This window comes from Colletotrichum aenigma (assembly GCF_013390185.1).
Source record: "Colletotrichum aenigma strain Cg56 chromosome Unknown KSG_Cg56_contig09, whole genome shotgun sequence".
Lineage (NCBI taxonomy): Eukaryota > Fungi > Ascomycota > Sordariomycetes > Glomerellales > Glomerellaceae > Colletotrichum > Colletotrichum aenigma.
In genome coordinates, this window is record NW_023500915.1 from 1,998,396 (window position 1) to 2,017,769 (window position 19,374).

At 55.0% G+C, this 19,374-nt stretch overlaps 3 protein-coding genes across 3 annotated transcripts; all 3 read left to right on the top strand.

The window, feature by feature from the left end:
* Nucleotides 1-3,211: 3,211 nt before the first annotated feature.
* STUA (Cell pattern formation-associated protein STUA) lies at nucleotides 3,212-5,418 on the top strand (the record flags this gene model as incomplete). Its single annotated transcript, XM_037328454.1, has 3 exons — nucleotides 3,212-3,854; nucleotides 3,908-4,040; nucleotides 4,098-5,418. 3 exons carry the CDS (start codon nucleotides 3,212-3,214, stop codon nucleotides 5,416-5,418), a joined length of 2,097 nt encoding a protein of 698 aa, XP_037172605.1.
* Nucleotides 5,419-6,817: 1,399 nt separating this feature from the next.
* Nucleotides 6,818-8,899, top strand: CGCA056_v013211 (uncharacterized protein; the record flags this gene model as incomplete). The annotated part of the gene is made up of 2 exons (XM_037328455.1): nucleotides 6,818-7,195; nucleotides 7,253-8,899. The coding sequence occupies 2 exons, from the start codon at nucleotides 6,818-6,820 to the stop codon at nucleotides 8,897-8,899; spliced, it is 2,025 nt and encodes a 674-aa protein (XP_037172606.1).
* Nucleotides 8,900-15,195: 6,296 nt separating this feature from the next.
* On the top strand, nucleotides 15,196-18,917 carry wee1 (Mitosis inhibitor protein kinase wee1; the record flags this gene model as incomplete). Its single annotated transcript, XM_037328456.1, has 2 exons — nucleotides 15,196-18,060; nucleotides 18,111-18,917. The coding sequence occupies 2 exons, from the start codon at nucleotides 15,196-15,198 to the stop codon at nucleotides 18,915-18,917; spliced, it is 3,672 nt and encodes a 1,223-aa protein (XP_037172603.1).
* Nucleotides 18,918-19,374: the final 457 nt, after the last annotated feature.

Below are 19,374 nucleotides of genomic sequence, written 5' to 3' on the forward strand. Positions count from 1 at the left end.
CGACGGCAAGATCGCTTACCGACGCAATTGCGGCGGATAAGCTGAAGCACCCGACTGAGGAGTTTTTGGAGAAGTCCAAGGACGATGGGAAACAGAAAGTGTCGCTAACTAAGGCAAGGCACGGCGTAGGGTGCTTCGTGGACAGATACCTGGTCCATAGCAGGCGAGGTACCTCTCAGCTAGCGGAACACTGGACGATGGTGCTCACCACCTACGCGGGAGGGGAAAGAAAAAAAAGAAGAGACAGCAATCGCGAGCGAGTCAAAGTCTCCACTTGTATTCCACACAGGCTTCCGCTGATTCTTCTCATTGAAGACAGGACAAGTCAAAAAGGTAAAACAAAAAAAAGTGTATTATCGACATTTCGTCCGCACATGGGATGTCCAAACACACAATGTAGAAATGGTATCCGTCCAAATAGACGGGAGCCAAAAGCCACATGGGCCGAACATGGCGATGGCCGAGCAAAACAACAAAACATGAATGGCGACCTTTCGTAAGGAGGAGAGGGCTCGAGAGGTGTGGGATTGAAGACGATATCCGGACGGTAACTACAGAGAGCTCGCAGTGGGAAGAGCCGGCCGGTGAACGATCCACAGGCGCGGTAGCCCCGGTCCCCAAGAGTCGAACCCGAATCCTCCCAGGAAGCGTAGCGAGCGCATACCGCCGTACCAAGGTCGAGTTCCCAGCGTACGGAGCAGAGCAGAGCAGAGTACTCTAGGGTTCTGTGTGCGAAGAAGCATGCCTAGTATGGTGTGTCGGATGTAGGTACTCCGGTACCTGGGCTGGCAGTTCTCTCCGTCCAGAAGCCAGAGAGCAGCTCGCCCAGGCTGTGGGCACGTACCTTGCTTGGCTGTCCATGGTGTTCCCTGCACCGCTTGTCCGTGGTCAAGTTTCCAAGCTACACGCCCTCCTCCCTCGTCTCTCTCACTCTCTCTTTCTCTGGCCTGCCCCTCCCTCCTCTGCTCCTCCTTCTCCTCCTTCCATCCCATGAGTACCAAGTACTTTCCCTTTGCCGTTGCCCTCAACTTGCACCCTAGGCAGGTAAGGTAGGTGCGGATGCCTACCAATTGCTGCCCATGAATGGTGGCCCCTCCCACCCCGGTCGACGGACAGTCCACTCAACCAGCAGCGAGCGACGAGGAAGAAGAGCAGCCACCAAACCCACCACTCACTCTCTGTGCTTCCTCGCACCCCTGGCAGGCCCTCTCTCGCCTGTGCCTCTTCCAATCTAGCGTAAACCAACCTTGTCGACCACCGCCGCTCCGCACCGCACCGCATTGCACCGCTCGCTGCAAGTATCGATGGTACATACGGCCGCCTCCTCTCCTCCGCGGTTTTTTTTTTTTTTTTTTTTTTTTTTTTTTTGCCTCGCACCATGTACCCCAGTACTCTTGGTGGTCCCCTTCTCCGCCCATTGCCATCTCTCTGTGACTGACACTCAGTAGGCGGGCAGGCACGGATAGGTCCTTTCTACGCGGTACCTGACCTTGCCAGAGGGCAACGGGCTCTGGCGCTCGCTCGCTCGCTCGCCCTTCCTCTCTTCTGCCCCGGCTACTTGCTACCTTACCTTACCGTGCCAGTGCCAATGCCATTGCCAGTGCCACAGCTGCTGTTGCTGCTTGCTGCTGGCTGCCACCATTACCACCGCCACGACAACCACCACACCATCCAATCCATGCCTCTTTGCTCGCTGCTCGATCGCTCGTCCGTCCCCAACCTGCCTTTCGCAGCCAGAGTACCCACGGTCTTCTGCTCTGTTGGAGCTGGAGCTGGACCTGCCCTTGGACATGACCTAAGCCGTGGCATCCCCGTACCGCAGTACCGCAGCCCGCAGCCCGCACCGCTCTGCGGATACCGCAGTACCCCAGTCGAGTTGGTACCTACCTCCCGTCCCCTCTCAACACCTGGTCCACGTCCTGCAGCACCCTGGCTTTACCCTGCCTACCTTGACCTTAGCTGCACCGGTTGGGGGCGTGGATGTATGATCCTGAGGACCGTAGTCTGTAGATGGGGTGGAGGGACTTCGACCTGCCTCCTCTTCTTTTCTCTCACCACCGAAAACAAAACCTTCCCACGCCCGGCTTCTTTCTTTTCCTTCTACCTCTCACGACTCCACCAACCACCTCCAATATTCCCTTAGGACAGCCCAAGAGGCGAGGACGGTAAGTCTGAACCCAAACTTCTTCTATGCTCCCAATGCCTCTTCACCAGCCCTCCTGCCCTTTCCCATAAGCGCCATCTCAGAACGACAAAGTCCTTGGTTTGGTTTCCATTCCTACATCTCTGCTGTTGCACCCTCCACCCCCATCTTACACGCCAACTCTAGCTGATGTACCTGCATTAGAAGAGTTGGGTGAGCTCGACGAAGAGAGAAGAAGAAAAACAAAAAACCAACGACCTCGCTCGAAGCCCGCGATTTGTTGTCTGGTCTCTGCGAAAGTGTTTGTGTGTGCTGCTTGTTCGGTACCTCTGCTTCGATAAGACCTTTCATACAAACGGCCTCCACCGCCTGTTACTCAGCTCCCCATTTCACAAGAAAAAAGGGCCATTCTCTCGCTTCCTACCGTCACCGTCCTCGGCGCCTTCGTGCAACCCGCCAAGCAAGTAAAGAACCAAGAGGTCAACCCAATCTCTTGTATTTACTCTGCCCTTCGACGACCGACGTCTGAAGACTACTCTCTGTTCGACCTCACCGATACGAAATAGCCATTGCAACAGTTCCCACGGCTTGACACAATCAGATGCTAATGTTACTGAAGCTCTGGTTTCTTTTTTAACGACTGCTTACGACGCCCCACGACCGTCCTGATCTGTTTTCACTCAAGAAAAGTTCTCGTACCACGGTTATCGTTCCATCTTGCCCGGTAGCACCCTCACCGCTCGAACAACCCTACGGTTTTTTTTGCGCCGTCAAACCTCGCCAACTGATTCCAACTGCGCTATCGACTGCGCCGATTGGACAGGTCAATTTGACTGAACAACGCTCGACGCCTGGAAAGACAATTGCTGCTCTTTCCACGCTTGTGTGTTTTTGCAGCTGCCGCAGTCCAGAGGCTCGCTTCGCGACTCGGACTCCACTGACTGTCTGGCGTCAGGTACGAACCTTCGGGGCAACACCGTGAAGCTGGATCTACCGTCGATTTCTCAAGTGCAAACCCGGGGACCGACCGACGTGTCGTACTATAGCAACTACGCAGCCCAGAGGTACATGAGCAGCGAGAGAGTGCCGTCTCTGCCATTGCCAAACTCGCATCAGGCATACTCGTCGGGTACCTCGTCACCCCGGGTCAGCTCTATTGGGTCCGCCTCAAGCTCGCACGCCTCGCAGTCGTCCTTCACCTCGGCCGCATCCTCCAACGGCCCCAAGACCCCATCTCCTACTCTGCCCATCACCGCTACCATTCCTGGTTCCTCAAGCCAGCAGGTCGGTGCATACGATAGCTACCCCGCCATGAATCAACCCGCTGCCGACATGTATTACTCGCAACACATGTCCGCTGGACAGGCGCCGCCGCCCCAGACCGTCACCTCTGGCGCCATGTCTTACCACTCACAGCACCCGCCGTTACAACCGACTCATATGCCCCAGTACGCCCCGCAACCCCAGTACTCCCAGTATGGCTACGCCAATGGTTTGACCTCGCCCCAGAGTGCGCAACCTGCTAGCCAGATGGGCCAAAACGTCCTTCCTTTGCCCGGTGTAGCAACCCAAGGCTTCCAAGGCTTTGACACCACCGGACAGGTTGCTCCCCCAGGAATGAAGCCCAGAGTGACAGCTACGCTGTGGGAAGACGAGGGCAGTCTGTGTTTTCAGGTCGAGGCCCGCGGTATCTGCGTCGCGCGCCGTGAGGGTAAGTTGCAATGCCATGCCAAATTAGAACTGCAGTCGTTGACACCTTTGCAGACAATCACATGATCAATGGCACCAAGCTTCTCAACGTTGCTGGTATGACCCGCGGCCGCAGAGACGGCATTCTCAAGAGCGAAAAAGTGAGACATGTTGTAAAGATTGGCCCGATGCATTTGAAGGGTGTCTGGTAAGTTGAGCTCAGCAAAGACGCGTCTACTGCCGAGTTCCAGCTAACGCGACGCAGGATTCCATTTGAGAGGGCACTCGACTTCGCCAACAAGGAGAAGATTACGGAGCTCCTGTACCCGCTGTTTGTTCACAACATTGGTGCTTTGCTGTACCACCCCACAAACCAGACCCGCACCAACCAGGTCATGGCTGCTGCTGAACGTCGCAAGCAAGAACAGAACCAAATGCGCGGTGCTCCTCAGACCGGTGCCCCTGGGCTACCCTCCATTCAGCAACATCATCACCACATGAGCTTGCCTGGGCCCCAGCAGTCGCTGCCGTCCCACGCTCAAATGGGACGTCCCTCGCTTGATCGCGCGCACACCTTCCCCACGCCGCCGACTAGCGCCTCCAGCGTCATGGGCGGGAACATGAACGCTTCGGACAGCGGATTCCAGTGGGCACAGGGTCAAGGAATGGGCAGCGCTCAAGGCGCCAACCCGATGTCCATCGATACCGGCTTGAGCAACGCCCGTTCAATGCCCGCAACACCGGCCTCCACACCCCCGGGAACGACTATCCAGAACATGCAATCGTATCAGTCCGGCGCGCAACAGTACGACAACTCGAGACCGATGTATAACCCTTCCGCCCAACAGTCGCCGTACCAAGCTACCAATCCTGCTTCTCAAGACCGCCCCGTCTACGGCCAGCCCGACCCGTACGCTAAGAACGACATGGGACCTCCGACAACACGCCCCGCAACTTCTGGCGCTCCTCAGGACCAGAAACCCGCCAACGGAATTATCCACGCTGATCAATCCGGTGGTCAATCTGCCGGGGATGAGGAAGCTGAGCATGACCATGATGCCGAATACACCCACGACAGTGGCGCGTATGACGCCAGCCGTGCTTCCTACAACTACTCTGCTCCTGCCGTCGGAAACCTACCCGCTGAACATCAGCACCTCTCCCCTGAAATGACCGGCTCGCCGAGCCACCCGCCTGCGTCTGGTCGCGCAACTCCCCGCACAGCTGCTGCTCCTCAACCATACTACTCCCAGCAAGCTGGTTACAACACTCCTCCGCGTGTACCCCAACAACCCTCAAGCAACTTGTATAATGTAATGAGTAACGACCGTGGAACTACCGCTGGAGCCGGAACCGGCGATGTTTACCAGCCTCAAGCCGATATGGGATCCATGTCAAACGGATACGCAGCCCAGATGAACGGTGCTGGCGGCATCAAGCGCGGGCGCGACGAAGACGACGACCTGCAGCGCCCATCAAGCGGCGGCGGCATGGATCTCAAGCGTCGCAAAACCCTCTTGGACTCACAAGTCCCGGCCATGGCGTACGCCCCGCCTGTGATGGCCCAGCAGCCGCGACGAAGGTAAAAAAAAAAAAACCTTCGCCGAGTCGATATCTTCCAACCTATGCCGTTTGACACTTCATTTGAGGCGTTGTGGCTAAACCAGGGTACGAGACATGATCGGTCATGAACGTCTGAATTGATGATCTAGAGGCATCTAAATGACGCTTCTCGTCGCTCCTTGCGCACCATTTTCTTATCTGTCTTTGTATTCGCGAGACGACTTTCCGCCATCAACGTTACATGATGACGATTGACGACTCTCATTCCCTGATTTTAAATGCCCTCACGGCTGTACATGCTGATGACTGACGCTTGCATGGGGGAGGGACTTAATTCTAAAGACTCGGCTGTTATTCCTTTTTTTGTTTTTCTCATTGATCCTCGGGGCAACATACACACGTAAGAGACGGAGATTTGGGACCCCATGGCGCTTCCCTTCGCCTGTTATGAGCTCGGGCGAAGTAGCCACACTACTTTGAGGACTGATCACCTACATTACCTTGTTTCCGCTTTCCTTTTCTGTCTTGAATACAGGGGGGATCTGGCACCGAGCGTGTCAAGGGAAGGATGATGACTTTATGATGAATTTTTATTCTTTCACAAAAAGTGTGAGACGTTGGGAACTGTCTCTTTAAGGTAACGACTTGACGAAACGGAAATAAAAAGCTATTGTTGCTTCAGAAAAAAACTTGTTCATTTTGCTGTGAGCCTCTCGCGTCATTCAAGTGATCATGCCTGCTTTGGCGCCAGTTCACAGCCACATTGGAGCGTCAGACCAGCATGATGTATTTGCAACCTCGACATCAAACACTAGAATGCTCAATAGGTGACTCTCTGCCGATTTTCAGGTCTCCTGTTTTAAAACGCCTCGATGAGAATGTTCACGAAGCATCAAACGAAAACATATGGAGAAAGGCCTGTCAAATCCAAAACTAGGTGTCACTCGCGCAACGACATCATATATGCTGAAACCATGCTTACTAGAAGTGTGCATTTTGTAGGTAGGTCCTCTTTGTCAGAAGAACGAGACTAGAAATCAATTCAAGTATGTGCAGTCAACGAATGAAGGCGTGGGTGTGATCCCGGTTAAACCCCGGATGTGTGTGCTTTCCGAGGCAAGTAAGCCGGAGCTGACGTGCCTTCCTTCTCACCTTGCTACCCTTGCTACTGCAGGACGCGGTCAACTGCGTGTCGACTCCTCCAAACCTGCGGTTGAAGCTGCCGTCTTCATTCCCCTGCCAGTATACAGAATTACTTCCTGCGGCGTCTTTTTTCATTTTGTTTTTTGGCACATCTTTCGCACTGGCAATAGGCTTTTCTCGCCTCTTGATGATCACGAGAGAATTGGCAACATAGCACGGCGCGGTCGGATTCAGCCATAAATCGCGATCGCCCACAAACTCGATCGCCCAGCTCCAACGATGGCTACTCCGACTCAGATGAAGCATGCCGCTTCGCAACAAGGCCGGACACCTTCACAGCTTGCTGCAGCGACACCACCGGTCTCGACACCCTTCTCAGCGTCCCAAACCCATGCAGCCTTCTCCCCTAGGGGTCCTCGGTCTTCGCCTCAGCAGTTTAAGAAATCGCCTGCGACCTCGACTACTCTTATGGGACACCCTAATGGCGCTCTCAACTTCGACAGTCCGTCTGCCGCAGCAGCTATGGGCGCCCTTGGAATAAGCGGCGGATTGGATATTGGCTTGGATCATGTTGGTGTCGGAGGATTCGGTGGTCTGGGAGGAATGGGCGAGGATGACAAGATCAAGCGCCTGGATTCGGTCATTGATATTCTTGGGGTCAGTCAAACCTGTCAAATTGGTTCTGCGACGAAGACTGACTAGTTTTTCTGGCAGAAAGCGAAAGGACGAGTGAGCGAAGCGGGCCTCGAGCGACTGACCCTCCGTACAGGTCTTACTAGCATCTGGGACGAGCACCGGTCGGCCGACGGCAGGAAGACCAAGATGCTTGTCATAGCAGGACAGGCTCTGACGGTGGACATTGTCTTGAACAACAACGTTGTGGAGAACGTCTCGTTGACGTTCCCGGAGTCGGCACCAATCGTGACGAGGCACAAAGACCAAGCCGCCAAGATTCTACTCGAGGATCTCCAGCTTCGGCCGGACCAAAGTCCTCTGACCAAGACCCTGGACAAATTCTCTGAGAATCTGGAACGCCTCGCAAATCTTGACAAGCTCAGTGTCATCCCCGGACTTGACTGCCAGGAGGCTCTGGCTGGCATCTTTGAGTGCTTGGAGCGTCTCTTCCGTTGGGAGCTGTCGAAGCTGCAGGAAGATGCCGCGATGGGCGGGAAGCCAGCGCGCTTTCTTCAAACCACAGTCATGTGCATGAAAAGCGGTCGCCCGATGATGCACGCCAGAGACATGGTCGGCCTCAGTGTCGAGTATTGGACGGAAAGACGTCATGTCATACCCAAGACGGAGACCGTCCGATACTGCGAGAAGCAAGAGAAGGTCTGGTCCATTCTCATAGGCTGCAAAGCGCTAGATGACGGAGAGTTATTCCCGCCCGTCCGCGTATCAGAGAGCTGGATATCCCAAAAGGTTGTTGCTGAGCCTGGTCCAGACGACATCCTCGCTGGCGCATCGGGCATCGACTGGCAGGAGCCAGAGGCGACGAGCCTCCCGCAAACCGACGACAACAAGGACAAAGGTATGGATATGGTGGGCCCAGATGGCAGTACACAAAGACTTCCGAAAGTCAAGTTTATTGCAACACTGGCCCCGCCAGTCATAGTGCCACAATCCGTGTGGAACAACTTGCACAGCCTGACAGGCGCGGCGTCCCAACCTATGCTGGTCCCAATCCACACGTTTGACAGCATATCCTTCCCTATACCCGACGGGACCAACCACGATGCGAGCGAACTTCGTGTCATTTCTTGCCGGAGGGCGATACAGGTCCCGGGCGACGGCAATACAATCTCCCGAAGACACAAGAACACGCTTCTCATTTACAAGCCAGTCTATGGACAAACCGTGACTGAGCTCTCCTTTTCTCACCCTCGGCAACTTGTAGCCATGCTACCCATCCTTCGCCAGTATGCTCTGATATCAACACTGCTTGAGAGGAGCTTCGGCTCAGACATATCTGGACAGCCACTGCCTGAGAAGGACCAGTCCATCGATACGGTCGAGGCGACGACGACTACATCAGCTGAATACGAGATGTTCATGTCCAACAAGCTTGGAGACAATGAACAAGAGTTGACAATCGATGTTGTCTTGACTGTACATCCGTCCGCTGGTTTACACGTCGTCTTCCCCTTCCGCAATGCGACCGCCAACGTTGATCTTCAGATCCAGGAGAATGGGCGGGTGCACATCGTATCGCAAAATATCGTGCCCGCAGTTGATGAGGATGTAGCGGCAGCGGATAAGGGCAAACACACGCAACTTACTCTGGAGGATCTGGGCAAGCTGCTTGAGGTGATGGAAGACCTCTGCTCCTGGGCAGAATGGATTCGGAGGAATCTTTCATAAGCCGTTGGACGCGCGGTGGGGGTGGAGTGAACCACGGACAGACTTCATTACCGGCTGCGGAGTGGCTGTTTGTTTTTTCTGTATAATTGATACCCAGCACATTATCTCTCTTTACTGGAGGCGTGGCATTCAAGGCTGGCTCTCCTCGTATTGTACAGGGAGAAACTTCGACATCCAAGATATTGGGCTCCTAGAGGAAAAGAGGTCGACTCGATCGACAAAGAAACGGACAACGTTGGGGTCTTGTGGCGTTTGGATTATTGGCATGGTTGGCGCGGCTGGCTTGCGACTGCCGACGTCAAAGTGAACCCGAACAAAGGGTTCCGCTGGGGTGGCTTTGGTGTACGTTAGATTCCTCCTCTTCCTCTGGTTCCCATTACCCGCATGAACCGAGCTCAAAGAAGCAATTTTATATAATGACGTCCTGTCTGGACGTGGAGGCTTCACATGGCCTAGGCCACCACTTTCAGCGTTGATCGATCGACCATCGTAGCAACTCACACCGCGCCAATCTCGTTAATCGAAAGTTTGCTAGGGAATATCACATGTATAAGCAAGTTACGATGGTGGGGTTCAGATGTGTGGATGGACTCTCCTTCCTCGAGAAGCTCCTCACGGTCCATCCAGTCTATCGCGGTCAAACGCCGCTCGGCCTCATGAGCTGACTGGTCCTGCTACTCGCTTGTGATTAATCTTCCCGCACCCGGGCATTGGCATGTTTACGTGCTGCCATCTAGAGCCTTAGAATCTGATCTTCATGGAGTCATATTCCTGCTTAGCGGACTACGGGCGAACATATCACTAGGAGGATATGATGAAAATCAGTGGAGAGAAACGTCTATTAGTTACTTCCCATCGGGTTATTCATCGTCGTTTTCACGAACTATTAGCGTAGAAATTGCAATGTCATGAGATTTTGGTCAGTTCTATCCAGGAAAATCTTGCGTATACTTTGGCTCGACGTGGACGCCCTTTGTCCAGCCTCTCTCTCGGGATGAGGCGAATCTCAAGTCACCCAGGACATTCCGAGACAGGCGTGATCCATTGTCTTCAGCATTGGGTCACGGCACGGGAAAGAGGTCGCGTATGTGATGGCATGCGAGAGACGGGTGTGTCGCGTACCACGTCACCGGATTGCACAACAGCAGCCACGGGGCCGCAAATAGACGCAGAACAGGCGTCTCCGGCAGAAGAAGAAGCAAAGATGGGAAACAATCTCATGACCTTTGGTCCCGGGTGCACTTCGGGTGGCGACAACGGCGGCTGCGCGGCCAGCCCGGCTCGGACGCACGGCTACGGTAGCCAGGCTGGACGTGGAACGGGGGCTTGAACAGACGGCAACGGTCTACAATAGCTAGCTACCTCTAGGGGCCATTTCTTTTTCTTTGGTTCTCTGTTGTCTACTGTTGTCTACTACCAATATACTTTTGTGCGGTTTCTTTTCCTTCTTGAAATTAATATCTTCTCTTTTCCCGTGGACACGATTGTCTGAGACGGGGTTTTGCAGATAGGTAGAGACATTGTTTCTTCGAATCGCCTATTTGCTTGCATCCCTTTCTTTTCGTTCCCTTCCGCGCGGCGGTCCGCCCCGTACTATTCGTCGCTCTGCGTCGTTTTTTTGTACGCGGCGGTTGTTTCGGAGGTCGGGAGTCTGTGCTGTGCCTGTCGCAGATGGGGGGAGGGGAGGGAGAGGATCCTACAATACGGGGATGACATTGGCAATGAGCTGCTGGCCTTGGAGGGGAAAGGGGAGGGGCAAAGAGGGAGGGGAGGATTCAAGGGGTGGCGGATTGGAATCCACCGGTATCGATAGGCGATGGAGGGGAGGGAGGGGAGGTTGTTGATTTGTTTGTTGACTTTGAATTTACACCCATCAACAAACAACAATAAAGGGTGCTTTAATATGATATCCGGTGTAATATGGGAAGGGGGGCCAGATGGGAAATTGGAGGTCGGTTTTTTGGCATTCTCCCGATTAGATAGATACCTGCCTACCGTATTAGTGGCTTTCGGAGGACGGGAAGATTTTCTGGGGGCCTGTTGGCTGCCTGCTGGGCCTCGGAGCAGAGGAGACGTCAATATCGAGCAATTTCTGGGTCTTCTGCCCAGGTTTCGGGGTCGATGGACCGCGGGCTGTGGCACAAAGAGGAGCACTGGGGACGGTGATCTGAGTGAGGGGGGCCACTCTGTTCATGGGTTGGATGTCCGTCTCTTGTCTTGTTCCCGGTCCTCTTCCTCCGCTGCAACTGCGGCACGATACATCTGACAGGAAGGCGATCTGTTTCTCAACCTTTTGCTTTGCACGTGCGGAAGCGAACATGTTGCATTTTACCGTATACCAGAGATTTGACCGGAGGAGACACTGAGAAAAAAACGGGGTCTTCACCACCTCAGGTCATCTCATCCAGTGTCATCTATGGTTCTTTCTTTGGGTTGTGTGGCTTGGATTCAATATCTTGCGTATTGGTGTAACCCTGATGATACCTTTGCATCTTGGCCTGGGCATTGCGTCGCCTTGCAGCCACCCCGTCCATCCCTTGTCTTGCCGCCCGATACGACGAGTCGTTCCCGTGCCGTCTTGTCTCTTGTGTGGAATTAATAAAAAAAGAGAGGTCAAAGAGTGTCCGAGCTCTGGAGGGAGGAGAGGCTCGAACGGCGATCCAAGCTCCTGCCCCTCCCCGCCCTGGTGGGCCACCGAAACGGGAGCGCGATCTTGTCGCAGCCCGGTTATTTTTGACGCAACCAACAGCCCGTTGAAGAGGAGCAACGGGTGAAGATAGCGTGGCGAGGATCAGTGAATGAGGCCAGTTTGTCGGTAGTTTAGTGGTGACGAGGTGACGGGACGGATAGGGAGGGGGTAGAAACACCAATTCCTTTTTATTCTTAGAGGAAACCTTGTAAGCCGCTGCCGCGCCCGAAGTGTTAGATCATCCAGACCATTCCCAATGTTCCAGGACTTTCTTGCGCTGGTGGGCAGAAAATGAGATTTCAGGGAGAAAAAGACAGCGGGGAGGAGACTTCTGGTTTCCTGGAATGGGAGGACCGGTCGGTGGACCATTCAGCGCCGGCGTCTTTCTGGAAGCCGAGCTGGAAAGCTAGATGTTGCCTGTCGTCTGGAGCTTTTCAATGTTGAACACAATGGGCAGGTCGCAAGTCGCAGGTCACGATGAAGACAGAAGCGAAATGATAGCGGTCGCAAGCATGAAATCGTAATATCGGGCGCAATCAATCGCGGACCCTGTCATTCCCCCCATTGAGCGATGGACAGTAAAACGGATAGGAAAAGTGACCGATGTGCGTAACAGCAGGGTCCGGGTATCTGAGAGGTATGCCACTGGTAGGTGGTGAGGCAAGCACGCAATGCTGTTTGGCGGTGGATGGCGATGACGGTGGTGACGGTGGTAGTAGCAGCCTCAGCCGAATGCTCAGCTACGCCGTAGGGACCGAAGGGCGCTGGGCTGACGGGTACTCGCAAAACTGGTGGTGAGGCTCGCAAATGATAAGTATTGTTGACATTGGCGAACAAAACAAAAACATTTTTTGTTTTGTTTTGGTCTCGGCTGTGGCTTGTCGCGTTTGTTTAGTGGCCTGGCTCCATCGTCCATGGATCATCCGTCCTGCCACTTTGATGATGAACCCACCTTTTGCCGCTGCCCGACAGTCGCAAATGCAGTCATTGTTCTTCGCAAGGTGATGATGCTGAGGTGCGTCTTGACACAGCGAAGCTGAAGAGAGGGTAAGAGTCAGAGGAGCGTTTCGCTGCGTCTGGATGGGGAGCGTCAGCGTCAAGCGGACAAGTGGCAGTCGAATCGTGGCTTTGAGACCAGGGACCAGTTGACACTGCAGCAGCTACTGCAGTGTGCGAGCGACTGATCAAGGCACACGGGATCCGGCCGGCGGGGAGGTGAGGTGGTAGGCATGCACGAGGTAAGGCCAGCACCGCAGGACCACAATCCACGACTGAGAATGGAACCTAGCAAAGAGGGGCACAGTCGCACAGGCGCCTTTTCCCTCAGGTCGACCGTCAGTGTGTTGGGACTGGAGAAACCCTGGTGGGAAGGCTCGCTCGCCTGTCGTCTGGTCTTTTACGTGCAAGATGCTGACCCTTGACTCCATGTAGTGTGCGGGTGGGCGGACGCTGCTGCAAGTCGTGACGCACAGAACAGGAGGCCCAAGGAGAAAAAAATAGGGGCTCGACTGATGTTTCTCGTCTGCTCTCGGATTTCAGTATGTTATTTTTTGTGTCAATTTTCGCTCCGTGAAGTGTGCTCATGAGGTGCGGCATGGCTGCATGAGACCTCAGACGCGTGGGCGGGACCCTGCAGGCAGAGGGCAGACGCAGCCAATGAGCGGTGCTGGTAGACGTCCGAAAAGGCATCCCCTGGGTTGTGTCCGGGGACGGCCCCTGGTCTATTTGGATGCCAGACCGTTGGGTTCGAGCATGTTAGTTGTTAGTGATGTCAGGGCGGGCGAGGGACGACGGGGGGAGGGGGGCTGCAGACACATTGTTGATTGATGTCTGATACTGGGCGACAAACGAACAACAAGAAGAAAGTCGACTGTCGGCTCCCGAATGCGAAGTCCAAGACATGATGAAGCCTCGGGATTCTTCATTTGAGACGTCTTCATGCCTCTCCAGGTTTTGTTTTTTCCCCAATCCGGGACCTGCAGGTGCGACAGCAAGCGACTTTGCGACCAGCTGCAGCCTCAGGTCGGTCTTTCCTTAGCAGAGACCAGCCAGCCCCACCAGCTCCCGACGCGTCTGTCACGTGAAAAGCCACCACCTTTCCTCTTTCGGAAGTCGTGTAAACAACACACACGCCACGCGCGCCATCGCGAAAAGCAGTAGCAGCGGCTTTCCAGGACTTGGGTCTTTTCTTTTCTCTCCGTTCCAAACCTGAACCATCCACTCAGCTTGCGTCCTCAGCGCCTAGAGCCACCCAGAAGGCTCCATTCTGACTGCGATCCCCCAGTGTGTCCAAGGCCTTTGGCTGCCCGCCTGCCCTGTCCTGTCCTGTCCTGTCCTGTCCTGTCCTGCCCATCTATCCCATCCCAACTTTCCCACCAAGATAGAGCAAGACCCAGGCCAGCCCACTATCAGCACTTCACCCACCCACTTTGTTGCGCGCGCGCAATTCACTTGTACTGGCGCATCCGCACCCGCTCCCGCACCCAACCACCCACCACCCACTCTCTCTCACACAACCCGACGCACACACTTCACCCTCTTACACCGCGCATCCTTCCACCTTCCTTTGCGCCCGAGTCTCGCCCTCTCTCACACTCATCCTTTGCCTTCTGAGGGTGCCTGTCCTTGTCTGCAGCCTTCCAAGTTTACAAGGCCAACAAGAGTCAGAGATACCTTCACTGCCCAAAGGGCTTTGCCACCCGCCTCACCCAACCAACTCTCACCACCACCAACACGACACGACACAACGCGAAAGAGAGAAAGGACCCCTACTTCCTCTCCCCCTCCACCCCAGCTTCTCTTTTTCCTGGCCATGACTTGAAAGAGTCGCCTGCCGATCACAAGTCGCGACACAAGCACCAGGGGAATGAAGATGCGAAGCAAGACGCATGCCTAACCGTTCCTGCTTGACATCCCCCCTCAGACCTTAGCGCCATGCAGTAGATGCACTTGCGCTCCCGTCCCGTCCCTTCTTCCTGGCCCTCCTCCCTTCTGCTTCCTGCCTGGGCCCTTCCCTCCTTTTCCACCCTTCAACTTCTTTCTGCAACACCACGTCCCACCAGCATCGAACCAAGAAAGAGGGCGCTCTTTCCGCCCATCCAGGCCTCATCGCCTCAACCACGTGTAACTGCTCCCACCTGAGGGACTCCCGCAAGTCTCCTCCGTCCTATCAACAACCGCTTTGGGATAGGACCCCGAAACATCGACGATACACACTTCCGCGCGCGCCTCGGGAAGCTGCGCCCTCGTAGTCCGCATCTCTTCAATTCGCCAACACGTTCCCGTATAGGCCAAACAACACACGCGCCATAGGCCAACCACCAACCCTCGACTCGACTCGAATCGACACGCCCTATCTCCATCCATCGATCGCACCTTTGCTCCACCACCACCTACGCGGAGCAGCCAGCGAAACAGTATTCCGACGACCAATACCCAGCGACAGTTTGCTTGCCCTCCCAGGATTGATTGATTCATTGCTTGCTGCGAAGATACACCAACATTACGGCGCTCAGCTCTTTGTATTTTGACAGCGAATCCCAAGAAAGAGAAAAAACGATAGACCACACAACAAAACAAGACACTCAAAGAACGCCATCCAACCAACATGTCGTTCTCTAACAGCAGCGGAGGAACACTCACTGTTCCCAGCCCAACACATGTCCACCATGTGGACGTGCTTGCCTCCTCTGTGAGGGGCCTGAGAAGATCACTCTCCAGATCGCCCTCCAAGTTCAGCCTTGCGCGCACCAACTCTCTTGAGAGCACCGATAGCTCTCACAGCGGATCCCACACACCAGTCCAGCAGCAATCGCCATGCCGACGATACACACCAACACCAACACCACCTAGTAGCAGTGGCAGCAACAGTGGCATCAGCGGCCTGCAGGACCAGCAACCCCTCAGCTTTACCCCAGCTGGCCTTCCTCCTTCCATGCTGACCTCTACTACGCCCTTGAGCTCGCCCCCAAGCCTGGCCACGCCATTCCGCCCCAGCGTCCGCCTCTCTCTGCGCTCTGCAAAGTCATCCAAGGTGACGGGCAGCCCTTCGCGGCCAGTAACTCGGCTTCGAACCTCGCCCAAGTCACCTCTCAAGCGCGCTCTGAACGCTACCTCTGACTCGGGAAATTCTACTCCTTCTTGCCCCTCGTCTGCTTCAAGCTCCGAGAGCCCCGGCCAGGAAAATAACGGCCAGGTCAGCCCGCTGTCCAGATCAAACTTTCAAAAATCATCACGCCACAGTTTCCATCTTGACGGCACCGGTCACGCTCAGCAAGCGAGTATTTTTAGGTCGATCGAAGGCCAGGGCGAGTTGCAGGCAGTCCCGGGATCAGGCGCACTGAAGCGCAGCGACGCCATTATGAATCTTGACCAGGCCTCGCTTGGCAGCCCGGTCGCGAAGCGCCGCAGTTTGCACGGAATTTCAAGTTTTGGCCAGACCACACCTGATTTCAACATTTTTGACAACAACGCGAATACCAACAACAGCAACAGCGGCACCCCGGGCAAGACGAATTTTGACATTCACGACGAAGCCAACCGCGAGTACGAGCTCTTTGGATCATCCGGCTCTTCTTCAAACCGGGACCCTCTCCCTTCACCGACCCCGCCTCCCCAGGCCCCGCGCCGGACTGGATCACTGCGCAAGTCCACCCTCCAGCAAAGACAACACGACCGGAGTTCTTGGGGACGTCGGTCAGGTGCAAACCACCTGGCACAGATGAGCGGAGACTTTTCAACGCCCAACAGCAAGAACAGACCGCGCTTGTCAATGGATCAGTTCCTTCCCCCTCAAGCTCCCCGCGACAGCCCGTTCTCATCGAACCCACCGTTGCCCAACCCTTCCGCTCACCCAATTGAGCGCTCATCACACCAGCCTCACCCGCTGTCTAAGACGCTGGTCACTTCAACATCGGGAAACAGCCTGGAGGAGCAGAATAACAGTATGCCTCCTCCGTCGCTCTTCGAGAAGCCCCGCGCTCCCATCAATTTCGCAAAGTCGATGCCTTATGGCTCTTCTCGGCCCTCCTTCATGCAAGAGGACAACAACGAGAATGTCACTCCCTTCAAGGCGGCCAAGCCTTGGGCTGGAGCCTTCATGTCTACGGGCCTTGTCTCTAAGGTCAACCGCAACCCCGAGGAGTTCGACAACAAGCTAACCATGCCCGACACTCCCTGCAAGAAGCCCACCAACGGCTTTGCCACCTTCCCACCACCGCCTGGCAGTGTGATGAAGAAGAACAACCGCTACTCGTTCGGTGGTATGCCATCAACCCCTTTCAACGCACCGGGAGCTCCATCATCTCGCAGCACATTCGGCAACCCAGGAAAGGGCCTTGGCATATTCCAGCGCATGGGATCGCGCCATGCCCGCCGAGGCAGTGTCTTGAGTTTGGACGATGATAAGAAATTCTCCCTTGACACCAACTTCAACGTCGACCTCGCAACTGCTACTACTGACGCCCCCCCGACACCCACGAAGCAGGGTCTCACCCCTAGCTTGAGCAACCTGAGTGAGCAGAGCATCGAGAGCCCCAGTGCTAAGAGATCGCTGCCCTTTTCCGCCGTTCGGCCAATGATCTCTAGAGAATCTACTGGTGAGTGTACTCCAGAGAGAAAGTCCAACAATAGGGGCGCCAGTGGTCCATTGTCAAGCTCTCCCCTTGGCTCCACTGGTTCTCCGACCAGCGGACTGTCTCCTACTTCGCGTCTTTCCTTGCCGTCGTTTGGTCGTTCGAGATCCTGTCGGGGCTTCAGCGCCCCTTCGCCTTTACGGACTCGATTTTGTCCCTCGACGTTTGAGCCTCAGAAGGACATGTTGGCTAAGATTACTTCTCACGATACAGCTAGCCCAGTTGAACAGCGCTCTCCTCGAACCCCCTCTACGCACATGGTCATTCCTGACGCCAGCTGCCTCTCGATTTCTAACCCACCTGAGCCGAGGAGCGTAGCTGCTCCATCCACCCCCTCTGGACGCGATTCCTTCCAGAGCACCACGACTCAGCTCATGACCCCAGTCAATGTCCGCGGCGGTGCTGATGCTGATGACTCTCTCTACTCTCGCTTCGACAAGGTTGAGATGGTTGGCAAGGGTGAATTCTCCTCCGTCTACCGGGTGGTGAAGTCTGGCTACTCTCGCGCTTCCTTCCTCTCCGTGTTTAGTGGAACACCCACGAAGAACTCTCGCGAAAGTCCTGAGCCCGACCGCATCTACGCTGTCAAGAAGGCTCGCCGTCCGTTCACGGGGCCCAAGGATCGCCTAGCCAAGCTGAGAGAGGTCCAAGCGCTTCAGGCCTTGACTCACGCTGACCATGTGCTTCACTATGTCGACAGCTGGGAGGCCAACCAGTACCTGTACATCCAGACCGAGTTCTGTGATGAGGGCACGCTGGACAAGTTCCTGAGCAATGTCGGCCGCAAGGGCAGACTGGATGATTTCCGTATCTGGAAGGTCATCCATGACATTGGCCTGGTAAGTTGACCGGACTTTCCTTGGCATTGACATGACTGACGAATATGCAGGGTCTGCAAAGCATTCACGAGGCTGGGTTCATTCACCTCGATTTGAAGCCCGCTAACATTCTCATTACCTTTGAGGGCATCCTCAAGATTGGTGACTTCGGCCTGGCCACCGAGTGGCCTGCTGCTAAGGGCGTCGATGCCGAGGGTGACCGAGAGTACATTGGCCCCGAGATCCTTCGTGGCGAATTCAACAAACCCGCGGACATCTTCTCTCTCGGACTCATCACTATCGAAATGGCTGCGAACGTTGTCCTTCCTGACAATGGCCCTACCTGGATCGCCCTGCGTTCTGGTGACCTTTCGGAAGTCCCTAGCCTGACCTTCAGTGCCACCACCACGACTAGTGCTCAACGCGACGCGGCTGGAGTGCCGACCATGCAGTCCTTCGATGACCCTCTTCTGGCTCAAACCAGCGCTCCCGACATCAGCCTTCACTCTGGAATTGCCCCTACCAGAGTCAACGTCGTGATGGATGATTCAAGCAGCCCCTTCATCACCCGCAAGCGCACTGAGCTGAGGTCGCCCCCCGACTTCATGAGCGACCCTTTTCACCCCAGCTCACTCGACCAGATAGTCCGTTGGATGATTCGACCTGAACCGAGTGAGCGACCTACTATCCAGCAGCTGCTGTCGACTCCTGCGATGACCTGGGTCGCGGATCGTCGCAGATCAGCTGCAACCGTCTTTGAGGGCGTGTGGGGACCTAGCGAGTCCACCTCACTTCCCACTCTGATTGACGAAGCCTTGATCGATGAGACGATCGAGGACGCCGTCATTGACGAAGACACTGAAATGATGGACGTTTAAGCACGTCTGCTTACTTATACAGCCGCATCGACGGCTCTCACATTTCTCTCGCCTCCGAGCACCATTGGAGCGCATGGGGATTTTGCGAAATGTCTGGATTTTACGATTCTGGCTGCATCGCTGTTGAAGTGGATACGGCGAAATCGTGTTGGAATCATAGCAAGGGCGTTGGAAGGCGAGCATATACTTCGCTTTGGCCTTTGAAAACTACCTTGTTGCGGCGGCGTTCACTTACGACATAACGATGCTACGGTTCAGCCTAACGATCAATTCCGTGAGGCAGCGTATATTGCGTTTGTGTCTTTTTCTGATTGTACGCTTGGCGACATTTCACGATACGAACCCGCTGGAATCGACATCCTTCCAACAACGTTCTCAACATACCCTATTGATGGACATTGCTTCCACAGCATCATCAACGAATTGTTTCGAAAAGAATTGAAAGTTTAACGGCTTG